The following is a 20,005-nucleotide window of genomic DNA, read 5'->3' on the forward strand; positions in this document are numbered from 1 at the left end:
GCCTTCTGGGGAGGGAAGGAGAAGAGAGACCCACAGTGACGTAGCTGTTACTCCTCTGCTGGTCTCCTCACACCCACTGCTGCCCAAGTAGCTCCCTCTCCCTAGTGCAGCATGGGACCACTTTTCCTTTGCAGCCCTATCCATGCACACGATTTCCTCCTCAGCAGGGAGAAGAGCAGGGCTGAGCAGGGCCTCACTTTCTTGCTACAGATCTGGGGCTCCCCCACCCAGAACTGGATTAAGGCAAACCATGGCTCTAGCCACCCCAAGACACAGACCCTGGGACTTTGCTCCTTACTTTTGCTCCATCCAAGGATTGCATTAGCCCTTTTTGACACAGCATCAGATTAAGAACTCATGTTCAACTGATTCTCCACCATGACTCCCAAATCTTTTTCAGAGTCACTGCTTCCCAGGAGAGAGTCCCCCATTCTGTGAGTGTGGCCTTCATTCTTTGTTCCTAGATGTATTCATTTACATTTAGCCATATTAAAACACATATTTGCTTGAGCCCAGCTTACCAGGTGATACAGATTGCTCTGAATCAGTGCCCTGTCCTCTTCATTATTTACCACTTCCCCAATTTTTGTGTCCTCTGCAAACTTTATCAGTGATTTTGTATTTTCTTCAAGGACATTAATAAAAATGATAAATAGTGTAGGGCCAAGAGATGATCCCCACGGGGCTCCCCCTGGAAACACACCTGTTCGATGATAGTTCCCCATTTACAATTACATTTTGATACCTAGCCATCTTTTAGTCCATTTACTGTGTGCCACATTAATTTTATATCTTTCTTATTTTTAATCAAAATGTCATGCAGTACCAAGTCAAATGTCTAAGTATATTTTATCAACAATCAACACTATTGCCTTTATTAAGCAAACTTGTAATTGCATAAAAAAAATCAAGTGAGTTTGACAGGATCTATTTTCCATAAACCTATGCTGACTGGCATTAATTATATTACCTTCTTTAATTCTTTATTAATCAAGTTCCGTTTCAGCCACTTCATTATCTTGCCTGGGATCGATGTCAGACTGACAGGCTTCTAATTACCCAGGTCATCCTGTTTACCCTTTTTAAATATTGGCACAACATTAGTTTTCTACCAGTCTTTGGGAACTTCCCCAGTGTTCCAAGGCTTATTGAACATCAGCATTAATGGTCCAGCAAGCTCCTTGGCCAACTCTTTTAAAGCTTTTGAATGCAAGTCATCTTAATCTGCTGATTTTAACATGTGTAACTTTAGTAGCTGCTATTTTTCATCCTCCAGGAATAATAGTGGGATGGAAAAAGTGTTATCATATGCTATGACTATGTCATTTGTTTTCCCCCAAATACAGAACAGAAATATTTATTGAACACTTCTGTCTTTTCCGCATTATTATTGATAATTCTACCATTTCCACCTAGTAATGGACCAATACCATTGTTGGGTTCTTTTTGTTCCTAATATTCCTAATATTTGTTCCTAATATATTTTTAAAAACTCCTTCTTATTGTTCTTAACTCTGCCAGTCATAGATTTCTCCTTGCCCCTTTGCTTCGATTATCAATTTTCTACAGTTCTTAGCTTCTGACCTATATTCATTGCTATCAACTTCCCTTTTCTTCCATTTGCTGTATATTATTTTTTAATTTTGTATCGACTATCTTCACTTCTCCACTAAACCAAGTAGTATGGCCTTCTTCCTCAATGGTGGTTTTGGGGCATCCAATAAAATATTCCAAAATCATTCGCATTTTACTGACTAAATTCTTCCTCCCAGATGATTTGGCTCATAGTTGTTTTCTGCTTTGTGAAATTGGCCCTTTTAAAGCATGTGTGTGTGTGTGTGTATCTATACATGTGTATATATATGCATATATTTATATATATATAAAACTGGTCTGGACTTAATTCTGTTTGCACATTTAAATTTGATCAAGTCATGATACTCGTACCTAACTTACCATTATTTTTTAGTTCTGTGATCAGTTCCTCTTTATCTGTCAAGATGAGGCCTAATATAGAATTCTGTCATGTTAGTTGCACACTTCTTAAGGTAGGAAATTATCATCTCTGATGTTTAGGAATTCCAATGATGTTTAGTACTGGCAGCATGAGCCTTCCAGCATACGTCACTCAAATTGAAGTCCCCAGTGATCACACTGTATTTCTCCTACACAGTGTAGCCAGGTGCATAATGTGCTGGTCATGCTGATCCCTAATATGATTTTGTGGCCTGTAGCAGACACCAACTAATACCCCATCTTGTGCTTTATCTGTTAGGACATTGATCCATAAGCATTCAAGATGATTTTCTTCCGAGTTATCAGTGATTCGGTAACAGACAAGTAGTCATGTATCTATTGATAGTCACGTGTATAATATGCCACTTAGGATGAGGTAATATTTAGGTTCTAAACGGCAGAGCCATGTGAAAAATAAATGTATTCCTTGTCTTGTAGCACTTCATTTGGTCTCTGCCCGCTAATCCATCTCCGCAGGATTTATTCTAACATACCAAACCTCTGAGCAGCTTTGATGCACTCCGGGTTTTTAAAATCATTTTGATTCAGAAATGTCTCCTTTCCTCCATCCACTTGTGAATTTCCTTCAAAAGTCCCCTTGCCCAAGGACTCTCCTTCCTTGCACAGGCAAGATTGCGTTCTTCACCAGCCCTGGCTTTTCTGTGCACAAAAATGTCATGACTTTAACATGCAATATGTCCCAGTTCTGCAGCAATAGAAACCGCGATTTATGCCTTTGGGAAGGAGGAGATTCCCAGCTTCCCAAAAGAGGACACAGTACATCCAGAAATAATAGTGGTGACATTTTTATGCATAGAAAAGCTAACTTAGAACATTTCTAGGTTTTGATGGATCTCTCTCAGCCCTGTACTGTTGGATTCATAGTACAAGTAGGCTTGGAAGGATTCGATTTTTATCATGAAAAGTCTATAACCCTCAATTTCATTGTACACACAAAAACTGAGAAAAAAAATTCCAGTGATGATGATCCAAATTTACAGACAGGCAAAGTAAGAAAAACGCTGCTTGAGAGCTTATTGGAGTTTAAGACTATTTGCTTTCTATATTTTGACACGCAGTGTTGACAATTTGTGTTTTAATGGTCATAAAGTTTAACTTTTTGAATCTCAGCATCTACTGTCATTAAATTCTCTGACCTCCTCATTGTCTGACACACACACCCTAACTTTCCCCAACTGCGAAAAATTAAATTATAAAAATCGGGGGGGCTCTGAAAACTGAAATCAATAAAAACAAATGCTTAAAAATAAACTTTTATATTATCTGACAAAATTATAAAAATCAAATTCCACCAAGACAAAGTATAAGGCATCTGGCTTTACAAGAGGAAGCGATACAAGAAATAAACTCAATGCAAGTTTTAAAACATTCCTTAAATAGCTTTTCAGTAACACGGCTATCGTAAGCAAAATGCAGGCTGGTGCAGTGTGGCATAGAAATTTTATCAGGGTAGAACTTCATATGTCACTACCTGTGAATAAGGTGCCTATTCCAAACTTCGTCTGCTAAAACCTTTCTAGCACACTGCGTGACCACGTATATTATATAGTTAGTCATAGGTATGTCTTACATCAGTGCCTTATTCCTGCTAAATCAGGTGCATCTTCAGAGTTACAGAGGAGGGCTGCCATGACCTCTGGATTAGGCTCTATGGGGATTTAGTAAGGAAAGTCCCAGAGAGGTTGCATAGCCAAATACAACACAGAAATCAAATGAAGGGAGAGATGAGTGTGGAGATGTTACATTAATTGTATTTGTTCCAGACCATTTGAATGCTTTTAATATGAAGGAAATAATTCTCTGTTGTGTGGCTGACCTGGCTGGTGCTGTAGATTAAGCATATGACTGTGTTGTGCTTTGCTGTGGTGGTGTGCAAGGGTGGACAGAGGACATTTACAGAACTCCCCCTGAGAGTGAAAGGGGAAAGCAGGATCTCTCCATAGTTCAGTGAAAGCTAGGGGAAGGAGGCCAGCCGTAAACCTCATTTTTCTCAGGGGGGCCATGATCTGCAGTGTAGAGGCTGTGTCTAGTCCCCAGGAAACCACCACAAATGCTGCCATCAGCTCTAGACGTCAGCTGAGGTTGCACAGTGTTTTAGTTCAGAGCAGCCAAGTGCACTCACAGCTCCTTCCCTTAGAGCGACTCCCCGTCATCCTCCTCCTACTGCCCTTTTGCAGGGGACACAGAAGGCAGACACTATTTCTGTTTGTTCTTGTTGCACCAGCCCAGAGAGGAAGAGATGGTCCAGTTAGGGTAATAGCCGAGAACTTGGAAGACATGACTTTGATTCCCGGCTTCACCACAGACTTCCCATGTAACCTCGGGCACATCACTTAGCCTCTCTGCGCCTCCGTTCCCCTTCTGTAAACTGTGAATAATAACACAGCCTACTTCATGGGGTTTTGTGAGGGGTGTTGCATTATAGACTGTCAGGTGCTCAGGTACTACTTTGCTGGGAGCCATATAGGATACATTTGTCCTGAAATGAGGACTGGCTGTGGTGGTTTTGTGTTGTAACAATTCCAAGACCTAATACTCTCTTTATCACTGCCTATCATGCTGACCAATATTGTCTCATTGTTACTTTGCCTTCCCCGTCTGTCTGTCTGTCTCTTGTCTTATACTTGGATTGTAAGATCTATGGGATGGGACACATCTTTTCTTCTGTGTCAGTACGGCGCCTAGCACAATGGGATCCCAGTCCATGACTGGTTTCAGAGGAGCAGCCGTGTTAGTCTGTATCCGCAAGAAGAACAGGAGTACTTGTGGCACCTTAGAGACTAACCAATTTATTTGAGCATGAGCTTTCGTGAGCTACAGCTCACTTCATCGGATGCCATGACTGTGGCTCTTGGGTGCTATGGTAATATAAATCATAATTATGGCTGAATTTGAAGGAAAGGCATGGTAATATTTTCTCTTAAAACAGCTGAGATCTGTTATTTCAATGTCAAATGGCTTTTTTTAAAGAAATCATCAATTCACTGGCTTGTTTGCTCATTTAGCCTGAAAAAATCTTGTTTCTTTTCCATGTATTCTGTTTCAATGCAGAGTAACATACAAACATTTTTCCCCATCTCCTCTCTGTATTTGTATTTGTCCTTCAGCTTTACACTTTGCAAAATCAGTAAGGGCTCTTTAGCATCCTAAAATATGGTTTAAAAAAACCCAGAATCTGTGAATCTTCTCCTTCCTAAAATCCAAGACACGCACAATATGGAAAGGAAAATTGGCTCTCTAGAAAATGCAGATAGTTTTATAAACAGTCAAATCATGTACTTTTTCTCTCCTTTCAGACACTTGTTACATTATTATGTTCTGTTCTAATTAAATCATCAGATTGAATTATCAGATGAAATGTTTTTGATTCCATTGTTTCCTGAACAGGTTTGGTTAAATTAATAAACCATATGTTTCATTTTGTAAACAAGAAGGGGGAAAAATCCTGTTTTGCCCATTCATCAATCCAGAAACCCTCAAAATAGAAGCTGAATAGAAAATGCTAGTTAGTACATAATCATAACACATTCTTCCCTTGTGCCCCAGAATAATTGGAACAAAGTCCTATTAAATCATAAACTTTGTGAATATTCTTTACTGTGAAATAGCAGCATTATGGATTCAGTATCCTTATAGCGGGCCTGGACCCTGATCTTCCAACCATTCCATGGCCCGATCCAGCGGAGTCTTTTATCACATGTGTTAGTGAAATCAGCAATGGCATTAGAGCGATTACAGCCACGCACTATGCTTAACTGGATCAGGGTTCAGGTTCACAACATTGGAAACAATGTCAGCTCTGTACACAGAGTGGCTGCAGGATCACTGTCAGGCTCTTAGGCACAAGTCTCTAAATGAGGAGTCAACAAAAGCTAGAGGGACATTACAAGTATTTGGGGCCTATTCAGGCTGTTGTCCCTTTATTTTATGTCTCCTGTGATGATTACTGGAGAATTGCTTTTTAAATCAATCCTTGCTGCAGTAAAACAAACTCCAAGGAGGCCTGGATGGGCTTCTTTTGAGACTAGCCACTACTTAACTGGATAGTGTGTTTGCTGCTGATTGACACAAGCTCCCAAGGTCTAAGCTTGCCCCCAGTTCCAAAAGACTTTGAATGGAATGGAACGATAAAGCAAGTATCGTCAAGGGGACTGTATGGGTTAAGTGCTCTCTTTTTCTCTGGAGAGAACTAGATGGCTCCATTGGACACTGGATAGAGTCAAACCTACCGGAGGTGCCTGTGCTGCAAAAAGGGAAAGTTAATGCCTCGGCCCCCACCTAAACTAGCCCACACTAGGTAGACGGAACATGAGCCCCATGCAGCCACTGGCTCACGCTGTAGGGCTAAGTGTTGAAAGAACAGAGCACAAGTAGGAGAGAGAAACAGGCAGTACGCTCAGAGGAGAGAGACAGAGGCCAAGGGTGAGAGAGAGGAGCTGTTTCTTGGGAACAGTGACTTAGTGGTGTCCTAATTGGGGTTTCTGGAAGTGTCATTGCCGGTGGTAGGCTGCAGTTTTGGCCACCTCCGTTCAGAGTAATCAGGACATTTGCAAATAGGTAAATTACACTTGAAACGGCCACGAGTTTGACTTGCCAGTTTCTTTTGCAGGGGGAAAGTCTACTGCTACACATCAATTGCTTCACAAGCGTATCTCGCAAAGACAAGAAGATTCTGTTCTCTCATTTTGCACCCGTTTGTTATAAAGCGAGGGTGACAAATGCACAGGATACATTTAACAGGTCCATCACACTGGAAATACTGGAGATGCACGTGTTTAGCCATTTGCAGCATGTTTTTCTGGATAAAGCACGGGTGTTTGGTGATGCAGCAGCACGTGACATGGCCAGACAGGAAACCCAGAGCTGGAAATAGACTTCATTTTCTCCCCAGTGCAACTGCGATTCTTCAGGAGTCAATTGTTTGTATGTGTACGCTCAGGGAGCCAAGTTAAGATGGGTGTGTTTTCACTTGTTGTGGAAAGTGGAAGTGGGAAGGATAATATTGGAAACAGTGCACAGACTTAGTGGTCTGGGTGACACCCTGAGCCTTTCCTGTCAGCAAAGGCCAGATCCTTAGTCCCTGCTGAGTGTATTGAGGTACTGTAGCATGCAATTCTTTGTGGCTCAAGGGTTATATTTGGAAAGAGGGTGTGAGAATTTGTCCTGAATTATATATTTTAATCACGACTCTTTTAAAAGCTTGGGAAAATATATAGCCCTTATAGCGGGAGACCAGTATGTACTTTATAGACAGCATATTAGTGCCATCTAGTGTTCTCCATTCATACGCCTTTACATTTCAGTTATTAGACCAATATTTTTTTGAGTTATCCTGAATGGGCTGAGCTCTTGAGTGCATACCAGCATAGAGCATACCCAGGGTCAGTGCCCATACCCCGTCCTCCTCTTTTGTAGGCAGCTGAAATAATGAGCAGTTCAGCTCAAGCTAGGCCATTCCTAGGGTTTCCCTCCTGGACATTCCCCCCTCAAATCCTAGCACACTCTGGCCAGAGAGCAACTTCTACCTTCTTTATATCTGAGGTGGGATTAGAAAGCCACAGCTTCCAGAGCGAGGCAGCAGGAGTCAGTCAACAGTTCCACACAAAGAAAAGGAGTACTTGTGGCACCTTAGAGACTAACCAATTTATTTGAGCATGCTCTGCGACCCCTGAGCATGCTCAAATAAATTTGTTAGTCTCTAAGGTGCCAGAAGTACTCCTTTTCTTTTTGCGAATACAGACTAACAGGGCTGCTACTCTGAAACCTGTCAGTTCCACACAGCGTTCCTCCCAGAAACCAGCTAGGAAGCATCAGCCAAAGAGCTATGTGCCTGGTTACTGACATGCCCTTTCTTCCTTTTGTGACATTTGAATGACAAGCAATGTCTATGTTTCCCTGCAAAGCAGGTGAAGAAGAGTATAAAATATCCTTAGTTTATTATGCACTACTGGGCATAAAAAAGAAACCATATAGTGTCCCAGTAATAACTCTTAGATCTGATATAGGGCATTGGATCTTCAAAGTGTTTAGCAAACGTTAGCTAATTCTCCCAGCACCGTGTGAGGCAGGGAAGAATTATTGCTCCCATTTTAGGCATCAGGCAATTATAATACAGGAAAGTTGCACAGGGAAATTAAGACCCAACGGTTTAAAAGTGCACTGAGCACTTGTGGGTGTGCAGAACTCTCAACGTGCAGAGGGCGGGCTTTGTAGGCCCATCCGGGGAGTGAAGATTTTGTGCTCATTTGTAAAATAAATAATTGGGCCTAAGCAACTTGCCCAAAGCCACAGACGTAATGGGCCCTATTGTCTGTTATCCTTTTCCTGCACTTGGCACAGGAAAGCAACTGCAAGTGGTTAAAATCCCATTGGTTTCAGTGTAACATAGAGTAAGATATTATAGAGCTTGGGTAAGTGTGTCAAAAATCTGGCTTTTTAATGTTAAATGCAATTATTCTCCTATTCAGTTTCTCTCTGTTCTTCAGGAGAGCTTCATATCTGATCCCTTTTGTTTAGTTTGCAGTACTCCCCCGGTCAACATGAAAGTGCAGCCTGTGAACAGAACAGCTTTGCTAGTAACTTGGAACCAACCAGAGATCATCTACCACCCTCCCGTTATGAACTACATGATCTCCTACAGCTGGGCTAAAAATGAAGATGAAAAAGAGAAGACTTTCACCAAGGACAGTGACAAGGACCTGGTAAAACTACAGCATCAGCAATTGACCTTAGTCTTAAGCTAGCCTTACACTGTACTTTCCTCAATAGGAGAAGGTGGGGTACAAAAACATTTGTTATATTGAAATGAAGGGTTATTTTTGTAAATCGCAGTGGATTGCTTTTCACATATTCCTTGCTAGTTGAATTCTATGTAGCACATCACCCAGTATACCAGAGGGTTAATTTATCGTTCACATGGTGGGCACAAAGGGAAATGGGTAGGCAGGTATTTTTTTATATACGACTGTTGAAAACTAGCTGGCTTGGGAACCAGCTCCACTCACTCTGAAAACCTTTTTGGCTTATGTGCAACTTGCTGTTTTCACAGTAAGGACTGATCATGCAAAATCTGTTACTGGACTAGTGCTTCCCACTGTGCATAGCCCATTGAAGACTATTGGGACTGTCCCTGGTAGGGTTTGCAAGATCCCGGCCTGGGAGCTGGGGATGCAGTGGCCCAGGCTGCAGTGGAAAAAAGGAAGTGTGCCTTTTCCACATAGATTTCTCTGCTGGTGAGATAATAGAGGGAAGGGCAGAACAGTTCAGGTGAATGTGGAAAATACCAATCCACCAGCTCCATTTACGATTGGATCTGTTTGTCATTCTTGTCCAAGTGGAAGCAAATACTGTACTAGTCTTTAACATTCTTTGCATATAAAATCAAAGTTATATATTCAGGTTTGAAAGGCCTCCGTTTATTGTTAATCAAAGGAAGTCTCTGGAATAAGGAAATCAGTAATTGTATATGCACATGAAAATGCAAGAGCACTGAGAGAAATTTCTAATGAGTGTTATTTTTTTTCAAATACACAGTCCTCTGGGCCCATTCAATCAGTTATAGAATAATACTTCTCTTACTCTTTCAGATGAAGATTCTTTTACTTCATTTCCATTTATATTTTCAATTTCCCCCACTAGACATTGTTATCTAGGTCACATTAGGGATTGATGTACTTCATGAAATCAGAGAGGAATCTATTGAAAGACACTCAAGGTTATGAAGGTTGTGATGTATTGTAACCTCTCTCTTGTCATAACGTCACATGCTTAAGGGAGATTTTTTTTCATCAGTAATGAGAATGGAGTACATTAAACAGCAGGGACAATTTGGGCACAAATACAGTGTCTTTTTTATATAAAAATAACGAAATATGCAGGGAATTCAATGAAGTGATAGCTTGAAGTGAATGGCAGTAAACCCAGCTCTGGAAAAGGGGTAAAGGAGGAGGTAAAGGATTCAGCCAAAGTTTAGATTAGGGCCAAGAGAGAGGCATGGCAGAAAAACATCGTTTGACAGTGAAATATAATTTACTGTCAAAGTACTTGCACTGTGGCAGAAGAAATTGGGAAGTCCAATTGCTTGAGACATTTGAAACTAGACTAGAAGATAGTGCACTGGCCTTGCAAATGACCTACACTGATACTCAGTGCTGTTAACTTCCTCTGCTGCAAGGCCCAGAGAGGAGCAATTGCTGGCAAAAAGGAGATCAGGGAGCACACAGAGAGTGAATGAATGGCTGGGTAGCCTGGCAGCATCTCCAGAGCATCCATGTGCATATTCAAATACTCACATTGTAATGGTGATGGTGGACTGGAAGGCGATTCCCAGCCCAGGGCAGCCATTCAATGTGGGGGCACCATATGCAGCAAATTGCCCCAATCATCCCTGCTGTTCCCTGCAGAATAAAGCTCCTGGCCTAGATACTATGGTGGTTGGTAGCTGTATGTTCATATCCCGGTTGATGGAAAACACCCTTTTCTCCCCCGCCACATGTTTTTATTTTAATTTTTAAAAGATCAAGTAACCTGCTCGCAGTTTTTTGAGCAGTGAGGAGTCGCAAACGTGTGTGTTAGTGTGGTAACTAACGCATCATGGGGGAAATTCTCCCCTGTGCAGAGAGCTAGCACAAGCCCTGTGCACCACTTAAGTCGCGCTAAGGTCTAGCAGCTTACATGATGCGCGGGCCAGCAGCTGGACCTCTGCACAGGGGTTAATGTCGCCCTTTAGAAATAGTCTTGTCCTAAATGTTCTGTGTTAGCACAGTGCTCTGTATTGTACAGATTGATCATGGAGAGCCCTTTGGGGAGGCAAATCTGAATAATATCTATTTCTTTTAAACAGAAAGCCATCATTAGCCATGTCTCACCTGACATCCTTTATCTGTTCAGAGTTCAAGCAGTTTGCCGAAATGACATGCGTAGTGACTTTAGCCAGACAATGCTCTTTCAAGGTAAAAAAAACATCTGTTTAAAATTGTGATTTTTTTCCGCCTGCTTAACATTCTTTTGCTGACCAAAATGCGTACACGGAATAATATTACAAGGGGTCTGGGTGTTATAAACAGTGCTAATTTCCAACTCTGATCTGCTGAGGTTAGCAGAACATTCATTCAAAAGAGAAGGGCTCATTGGCAGACTCTTCTCAGTGATAGGTTGTCAACTCCTATAATTACTTTCCATCTCCCGCTGAGTGATCCTTTAGAACCTGGATTTGATGATCTCCGGAGCGTATAGCAAGTCCCTTTTATTAGCCCAGGTTTTCCAGAAGGAGGAGATTTGTGATGAGTGTGGTCTTGGCTTTGATGGCTGTGAGAATCCTTTGTTGGTATTGTACCAATTTGTTTGTTTTGTTTTGTTTAATTATGTTTAAATTTTGTATCTGAGTTTAGAGCATGCTTGTCAGTGCCTTTTAGAAATCTGACTGAATATAAATATATGTAACCTTATTTAAAATCAGCCTCTAGCTACCTAATTAAAAAAATAAATCAAAGGTAGCATAGCCCACTGCTGTGAATCATAAGAATTACTGTAATCCACATGTAGCAAGGATTAGGTCTGGTTAGTGTCTGTATGGGATGAAGGAAGGCCCAACCTTACAAGACAACAATGTGCACAGATTCTTACTCCTGAACACAGTGTCATTGATCAACAAAACCAAGATAGTTTAAATTGGTGACAAAAATTGTTTGTCAAGCTCTCAGCTCTCATACATTTCTGCTTCAATTACTCTGAGTAGTGTGATAAGTCTGAGACCAGGAATACAACTTAATTTTTAAAAATTATAAATCCAAGTCATAAGAAAAAGCAAAGAGTTAAGTCACTTGAGTCAGAAGTTATCCATTAAATTAACAGAGACATTTTTAAGGGTGACCTTTGGAGAAATATGGGGGTTTCTAACCTCTGATAATCTGATAATCCTTAACAGCTGAAACTGTCTATGAAAAGTCAGGCAATGGTCACGATTCACATCTCAGATCCAGAAGGTGCCGATTTTGTCTCTGGTTAGGGTGACCAGATAGCAAGTGTGAAATATGGAGATGGGGGTGGGGGATAAGAGGTGCCTATATAAAACGGAGCCCCGAATATCTGGACTGTCCCTATAAAATCGGGACATCATCCTACCTCCAGTATTATGTTGTCACTGCAAGTGTCACATCTAGCCCAAGTGTGGAGGGGGAGGTTTTATCATATCTAGTATCTAATAAATGTATACTGTACACTTCACTGTGGTATCTGAGCACCTGGATCTTCTCTGTGGATCTGAGGGGAGACTTTTGGTCTTTGTTTTAAGTGCCCAACAGGATCAGAAGTTTGTGTACTGGGGACCTTTCATCTCAGCTCTTTAAGCTAAGGGTGAAAGAGACTGAACCGCGGAAACTTGACCATGATACTCATTTGATTATAGGCAAAAGAGCCTTTTGGACAGCTTCCCAATTACATGAAGAGATCTATAATGGAGGCTATACACACACCAGTATGGCAATGGCAGGTGGTGATGTGTTTCCCTCCTTAGCCACTCCCCCCCACCTCCAAAAAAGTAGGGCAAGTTCTTTCAATTTTACACTGGCTCCAGAATCTAAATTTTAAAATAACTCCTCAGAAGGTTTTATCACACTGTATCTTGCTTGTTGGCATTGTTTGGTTGTTTATGCAAATGCTAGCCTGAATTCATCTAGAAGTTTAAACTGATACACTCAGATTGGTGGGATGTGTGTGGGGAGGTGGGGGGGACGGGACAGTACATTGGGATGGTTAATATGTAATTTAATTTGTCTAGCAGATGACGTACAATTTATATTTCCTTCACCCTTTATAAACTAGTCATTATAAATAAATAAGAAAATAAGAAAAACCCTGTTTCGTGATGGCTGGCAGTGTTTTAAAGTATTTTATTAAAGTTTTATTTTGAAACATTGCTCACTCACATACACACTCTAAACAAACCATAAACATGTACCTAATTACAAACAATACACAGCATGTTGCATGACAAATGAACCTGGAATGCATTTCTCCCCCACTGTCACTGAGGGATGTATAATTGCTTACAACAAACTCAGTTCCTTAAATTTAGCCACTCTAATATTAATTCTGAATACCAGGGACTGGAATCTGATTTCATTTATATCAGCCTAAATTGAGATGAACAACGATGTAATATGTTTTAAGGTCAGTAGACATTATGATCATTTGGTCTGACCTGCTGCATAACTGGGCCATAGATTTTCACCTAACTTGTGGTTGAGTAAGAACATATATTTTATGGCTCAGTAGGCAAAGGCCAACATTTTCAAAGCCGAGTAGCTAACATGAGGCTTGTAAATCCATATTTAGGCACTAATATGGATTTAGATGGATAACTTCAGGCACCTTAGCTTGAAAATGTTGGCCTGACTCTCAATTTACGCTGGAGTAGTTGGGACCAGAATTTGGATTTGGTTGTACATATCAGGCCACTTCAGACATTTTTTTTACTCCTCTGTGGTTACCATCTTACACACCAGCCACTGTTTCCTCTATAGCAATCCCTAGGCACACTCAGTAGCAATAAGAACAGGAGGACTTGTGGCGCCTTAGAGACTAACAAATTTATTTGAGCATAAGTTTTCGTGAGCTACAGCTCACTTCATCGGATGCATGCAGTGGAAAATACAGTGGGGAGATTTTATATACACAGAACATGAAACAATGGGTGTTACCATACATTGTAATGATAGAGATCAGGTAAGGTGAGCAGCAGAAGAGCAGGGGAAAAACCTTTTGTAGTGATAATCATCGTGGGCCGTTTCCAGCAGTTGACAAGACCGTGTGAGGAACAGTAGGAGGGAAATAAACATGGGGAAATAGTTTTACTTTGTGTAATGACACATCCACTCCCAGTCTTTATTCAAGCCTAAGTTAATGGTGTCCAGTTTGCAAATTAATTCCAATTCAGCAGTCTCTTGTTGGAGTCTGTGTTGTTTTTTTGTTGAATAATCAGTAGCAATGGCTCTCAAGGTTTTGACATTTTTAGACGCCTTTAATTTCAGAGAAATTGTTTAGCAAGAATAACTGCATTTTTTCAGCTTCATATCCCACATAAATATTATCCTTCTTTGTTTCCCAGCTAACACTACTCGAATATTCGAGGGGACCAGAATTGTTAAAACAGGAGTGGTAAGTAGTAGACATAAATCAGTGCAGCAAATGTAAAAGCAGTTGTAAATTGTGCCATAATACCCACCAGGTGGCAGCGTAATGTTGTAGATCTACTGTAGTGATTTGGGAGGGTGTTACTTTATTTAAATCCTGAGCAAAAGTTTTAATTGCCTGTCTCCACACATGGAATAGCTTTATAGCTTCATGATTCCGTAAGCTTTCTTTGGAGAGAAAATATGTAATCCTAATGATGACTGAGAATATGCTTAATTTCTTTTAATAACTAAATGAACAGAGGTTCATGCAATAGGAGCCAGGCAGTGGTTTGGCATGTGGCATCTGCAGTTTTCCAATACTGTGGAAATACCTACTTTTGTGTAAATTAGGCCTTAGAAAATTATTTATTTTAATTCTTTATTTCATGTTACTTGAGGCTGTAAGTATTAACTAAGGTGAACTTTCAACAGCTCTTCTAATTTCATATTCCAAAACCCAGAAAGTGCAATAAACGAATATATTTTACACTACTTAAAAATGCTGTTTTAGTTCTGAAAGAACATAGTTATGTACAGTGCTGTAATGTCAATCAAATTTAGGGACTGAATTCAAATTAGAGAAGTTAGGCTAAGTACTTTGTTTCTGGTTTCACTCAGTCGCATTCTGAATGGTAATACCCCAGTAACACAGACCTTGAACAAGAATGATTAACATATTTCAGGGATAATGTAGAGATGTACTAGATATACAAAATCTGCTGCCAACTTTTACTTCTTCAGCCCAGCTCTGAGACTAACGGCGAATGCCAGAGAAAAGCACATTTCTCAAAGCTATAGAGGTTCAGATTGATAAGTATCCAGAAGTTCAGATGCTTATTTAACGTTTGAGCTCAAGATCTCAGAAGAACAGACTCTCCCTTGAGATCTCCACTTCTTTGTGATTGCAGCTGGGTCAGAAAGAACATGAGAGCAGTCTTTCTTGTTTTGCTGCAGCATTTCAACTTCCTGGCCTGGCTGAAACCAGGAGTAGCACAGGGATGCAGAAGTATTATGTCTAAATATACTAAGCTTTTAAAACTCTAAAATTATTTGGGGTCATGGACATTTTATGGGTTGGGTGAAGGTTCAGATCAGTGCCCATGTTACCCATGTTTGCTGTCCCTCATAAATGCATTTGCAGCATAACCTCCACTTTATTTTTGTTGAGTGAACTGGTAACATGAAGTGTAAGTGCAGCATGGTCCAGTGGCCTGAGCACAGAACTAAATTCTAATCCCAGCTCTTCCACAGAATTGTTCTGTGTCTTTGGACAAATCAGCGAACTTCAGTATCTTTAGGGTGATCACCACTACAGGCAGCCACCGTAAAAGCGAAATTCATCTAATGGTTTTCAAACGTTTAGCCAGGTTTTATTCTGGATAGATCATATGTGTACAAAGTTGATCATGTTAGGGTTGCTGATCACCTTGCAGTACAGCCCGAGTAGCTGCAACTCTGGGTCACAATTCAGCCCCTGCTTCCCTCTAGCTGCATTGGGGAAATAAACTGTGCCAGCCCTTTTTCTGGTACAGCTTGCTGCTCTCTCCCTCTCTTCACACCCCCACCCCCGGCTCTGCTGGCCAGTGAGTTGTGAGGGCAGAGTGAGTTGGGTACCGGCACTAAGGAGGCCCTGTATGCCCTTGTACTGCCCTGTGTGGGTGCACAGCCAGGGTCTCAGTTGAGATCTTTTGACGGATGATGATGCCAAGCTGTGCCATAGTGCCAAACCTTAGCAGAATAACGCCAACCTGTGCAGGGTAACTAACAAGATTAGGAAAGAATAGCAACTGAGTCCCCCGATCCTGCGATCAGATCTGTATGGAAGGACCCAAGGGCTCTTTGTGAGAGCAAAGGATGCCACATGTTTGGATCTGATTGCAGGAACCAGACCTGTTATAACAAAATGAGGGACATTCAAATAGCTGCTGTAACACTGCTTTTACTGTAAGGTGAAATGTACGTGATTTCACATTTTAAACATTTTTTAGTCTACGGTTTTCGAGAACTGGCATAGTGAAAGTCATTAAACTTTTTAAAAATATGCTCCCTCCCCACCTCCCGAAAGGAAATGTTCTTCAAAAGTCGCTATGGAAGGGGAGAGGTCGAGTATAAAACGAAGATAAGAGTAATGAGATATTGCTGTAATTGTTGTTTGGAAATGGCAAATGCAAGAACGTTTGCCTCTCTTGGGACTGTCGACACGGCAGTCAGAGGTGTCACTGCAGCTGGTGTAGACGTAACTCAAGATTGCTTTGATCCAGCTAGATCAAAGCGAGCTCGAGGAACAGCAGCGGTGAAGCCGTGGCATGGCTGCTCAGGTACCTACCCAGGGTCCCACATGGGGTTGTACAGTATGGGTACATCAAAGCTAACTTGAGTATGTGTATGTGGTCTGTGATCGCACCAGCATGCTTGGTTGACATAATCTGTGTCGTTTGCCTTGTGACTTTTTAAATGCTTGTGCTTGTGCTGTTTCTGGGTAGATTTTACTCCAGATTATTGTATAAATATACTTGTCTCATTTGAACAGAATAATGGGCAGAATGGAGTGTTTGGAAAGAAAAAGAAACCAAAAGGAAAAAAGAGCCGAGGTAGCATATCAGGTACCCCTACTGACACTCTCTCTGGTGTGTTTTCTTCCCTTGTCCCCTCTGGTGGTGTCTTCAAGCCTACAGCTTCTCCTGCTTCTTCAGCTGACATGGCTCCCATCAGTTCTGGATCTTCTACCTGGACTTCTTCTGGTCTTCCTTTCTCCTTTGTTTCAATGGCAACCGGAATGGGACCTTCATCCAGTGGAAGCCAAGCAACCGTGGCCTCCGTGGTGACCAGCACGTTGCTTGCTGGCCTTGGGTTTAGTGGTGGCGGTATTTCCTCCTTTCCTAGCACTGTGTGGCCAACCCGCCTTCCTAGTGCTGCTTCTACCAGCAAACAGTCAGTTAGGCCAATGCTTACAACTCCTGAGGCTTTATCTTCCCCAGGACCGGACAGTGATTCCGCTCTGACAAAAGACAAGGAAGGAGCAGAGGAAGGAGAAAAGGATGAGAAGAATGAAAGTGAGGATGGCGAAAGGGAACATGATGAAGAGGGTGAAAAGGATTCGGAAAAGAAAGAGAAGAGTGCAGTGACAGAGGCTGCCGAGGTACAAAATAACACTGAGACCACACTAACGACCATTTCCCCTAATAGAACTGTAGAGGAGGAAGGAAATAAAACCATACCTGGTCAAGAGCAAAACATTTTCCCAACAGATAAGAGTCCTGAAGAAGAGAGGGTTACTGAAACAGACACTCAGCCCCAACCTCTGCCCTCCACCCAAGTGCCACCAGCATTCACAAATGAACATTATGTAGGGCAAATCCCAAAGGGACCAGAGACAACATCAAGAAAAGCTTTTCCCAACGACCGCAGGTTTCCAGAGGAAAATCCATCTGATAACAGATTTATCACCATTAACCCAGGTGAGTGATCCTGGGGGAGGGATGAGTGGGAGCTGTGTTTACTGCCTTATTTCAAAATCCCGTTGAAAAAGTTATAGGGACTAGATTCCTCACTGACTGACACCCCACATGATCCCATTAGCAGCAATAGGGTAAGTCAGTGCAGGACTCAGCCCACAAATGATGTTAGAATTCTGGGGGGGCGAGGGGATACCCAGGGGAGGGAGGTTATTGTGTTAGGAAATGACCCAGCATCCAATTAAAAACATGTGCTTCTAGCTGGAAAATGAAGTTTGGCAAGAAATTAGCCTCCAATGTGGTTGGCTGCTTTAGGAGTTTTGTTGTTAGAAATTAATATAGCTACCTATAACTGTGAAATTATCTTTGAACAATGGACGCTGTCTTATGAATATTTGTTTTTCATAAGCAGTTTGTGACATATGTATGAAGTTATTTAGGCATAAGGTTTTCACTGCTTAGGTCCAGCATATCTGGCTGGCTTCTTTCTCACCACGCACTCACAGGCCTCAATCCTCCAGCCTGATCCACAGAGACGGCCCTTTGTATTTCATAGAGTCCATGGAAGTTAAGGGGGTTCTGCACAGGTGGATGTGGATCACGTGGATCCAATTACAGGGTTTACCTTGGTCTCCCACTGAGATTTCAATGAGATGACTGTCTGAGTGACTGTAAAATTATGTTTGTTTGTTTGTTTGTTTTTAAAAATCGCTGTTTATTTTGCAGAGCTATAGTATGTTTAGTAATTTTGTTTTTCCAGCTGTTGTGGAGTTAGAATACTGTGAAAAAGCATCTTAAATATTTATTTCTTTTACATTTATAAAGATTAAAATCCAGACCTTTTATGCTAAGTTACAGCTCAGAATCAATTTTCACGGCTAACTTTAAAAAAATCAACCCCCCCCCCCCCCCCCGCCGCAACCTTTAATGATGTTTGTTGATCCGACTCGAATGCTGCAACTCAGAACTGTTCTGCAAGAAACCAGACGAGCAGCAGTGGAGCGGTCATGCTCTAACCCCGGTTTGGCTGACATTTTTTTATGCAGACTCTGCTGATTTTCTAGCTTTCTTTCTTCTACTCCATGGTCTCACATGGTGGTTTTCTTGAAAGTCAGCTCTTCCCACCATACATGCTTTAAAACACTTGCGTAGGCAGCCCGCAAGACCCACCTTGCCATGTCTGCTTCTTGTCGGGAATGAGCATGTGCGCTCTGGCTGCCTTTTGCAGTGCTGAGTCAGAGCTCAAGGTCAGAAGAATTGGGCACAGTGGAATCTCACTTCGAGCCCACGTGGCTTGCTCTGTGAAGGCAAATCTGCCTCTTGAATAGAGGTATTGGGTTCTTCCCTCCCCCTAGTAAGCAGTACCTAATGTCCTGATTTCCTCAAATGTCCAAATTTCATGTCCTTTGTGCAAGCTTTAGCAAAGAGCCTGATGGCTTACTGCCAGTGTAATGTAAATGAGAGAGGAAATGGACAGATGGCTCCGATGTCCATCAGAGGACATATGGTTTGTTATCACATTAGTTTTTCTGGGGTGTGAGTGGGGGGGGGGGTTAAGAAAAGAAGGGACCCATTGCAGTTTGTGAGGAAGGTGAGAAAACGCTAATGCACAGCCATATTTTATTATGGATAGGATTCACTAGTCTGACATGGCTTGCTCCCACTCTGTCTGACACACGGAGAGCCCATATGCCTCGAGGAATCTCAGGAGGGAGGAGAGGAAGTCGCTCAGGTGCAGTACAGAGAGTCCGGCATGGCTTGTGCTAATCAGTTATCAGGTCTGTGGGCATTGTTCACTTGGAAGTTGTCTGTGGGCTATCTGGAAAGACAGAACATGTAATGGATCTTCCTGGAGACTTAAGAAAAGGACAATCAGCCTATAGAAGTTGCAGCCAATATGGTTTGAGGTTTTTCCATGCTGGCGTGAGGAAAGTGACATCTTGGGATCAGCTGTGTCCTTCATGTTCTGACTCAGGATATCTGTAAGGAGAGGGCTGTGAGTCAGACTTTAGAGCCACAGTCTCCCAACCCTGGTCTTAGCCAGGGGAAGTGATGAGTGACAAAGTTTCCTGCCATCTCCCAGGCTGGAATCTTAATTGAGTCTCTGGTGGCATCACCGACAAATTCGTTCAAGAACAGGGGGAGGTCTAGCTTCTTTTCAACTTCATAGGCAGATGGTGTTAAGCTCCTAGATTCTTGAATCTGCAGAAGAGGAAATATGAAGGTGAACCTTGAGGGACATGCAAAGACCTTTAAGGGCCAATTCACACCATTTTCCTAAGGTAGAGTCCCCTTTTCTGTCCCTGAGCTCTGAGGGGGAAATGTTAGTCTCTAATAACA

General features: G+C 41.8%; 1 protein-coding gene across 6 annotated transcripts in view; it reads left to right on the forward strand.

The window, feature by feature from the left end:
- The window catches only part of PTPRG (protein tyrosine phosphatase receptor type G), a 584,867-nt gene that overhangs the window by 455,678 nt on the left and 109,184 nt on the right, over positions 1-20,005 (forward strand). For 2 of the 6 annotated variants that reach the window (XM_073350970.1, XM_073350967.1), the window contains exons 9-12: positions 8,554-8,738; positions 10,880-10,988; positions 14,144-14,193; positions 16,879-17,668. In XM_073350970.1, coding sequence (XP_073207071.1) covers positions 8,554-8,738; positions 10,880-10,988; positions 14,144-14,193; positions 16,879-17,668 — 1,134 coding nt within the window. Of the gene's footprint in view, positions 1-8,553; positions 8,739-10,879; positions 10,989-14,143; positions 14,194-16,740; positions 17,669-20,005 lie in introns of all 6 variants that reach the window. The other 4 variants (XM_073350965.1, XM_073350966.1, XM_073350968.1 and 1 more) reach the window with 3 other exon arrangements.

This window comes from Lepidochelys kempii, chromosome 7 (assembly GCF_965140265.1).
Source record: "Lepidochelys kempii isolate rLepKem1 chromosome 7, rLepKem1.hap2, whole genome shotgun sequence".
NCBI classification, from domain to species: Eukaryota; Metazoa; Chordata; order Testudines; family Cheloniidae; genus Lepidochelys; species Lepidochelys kempii.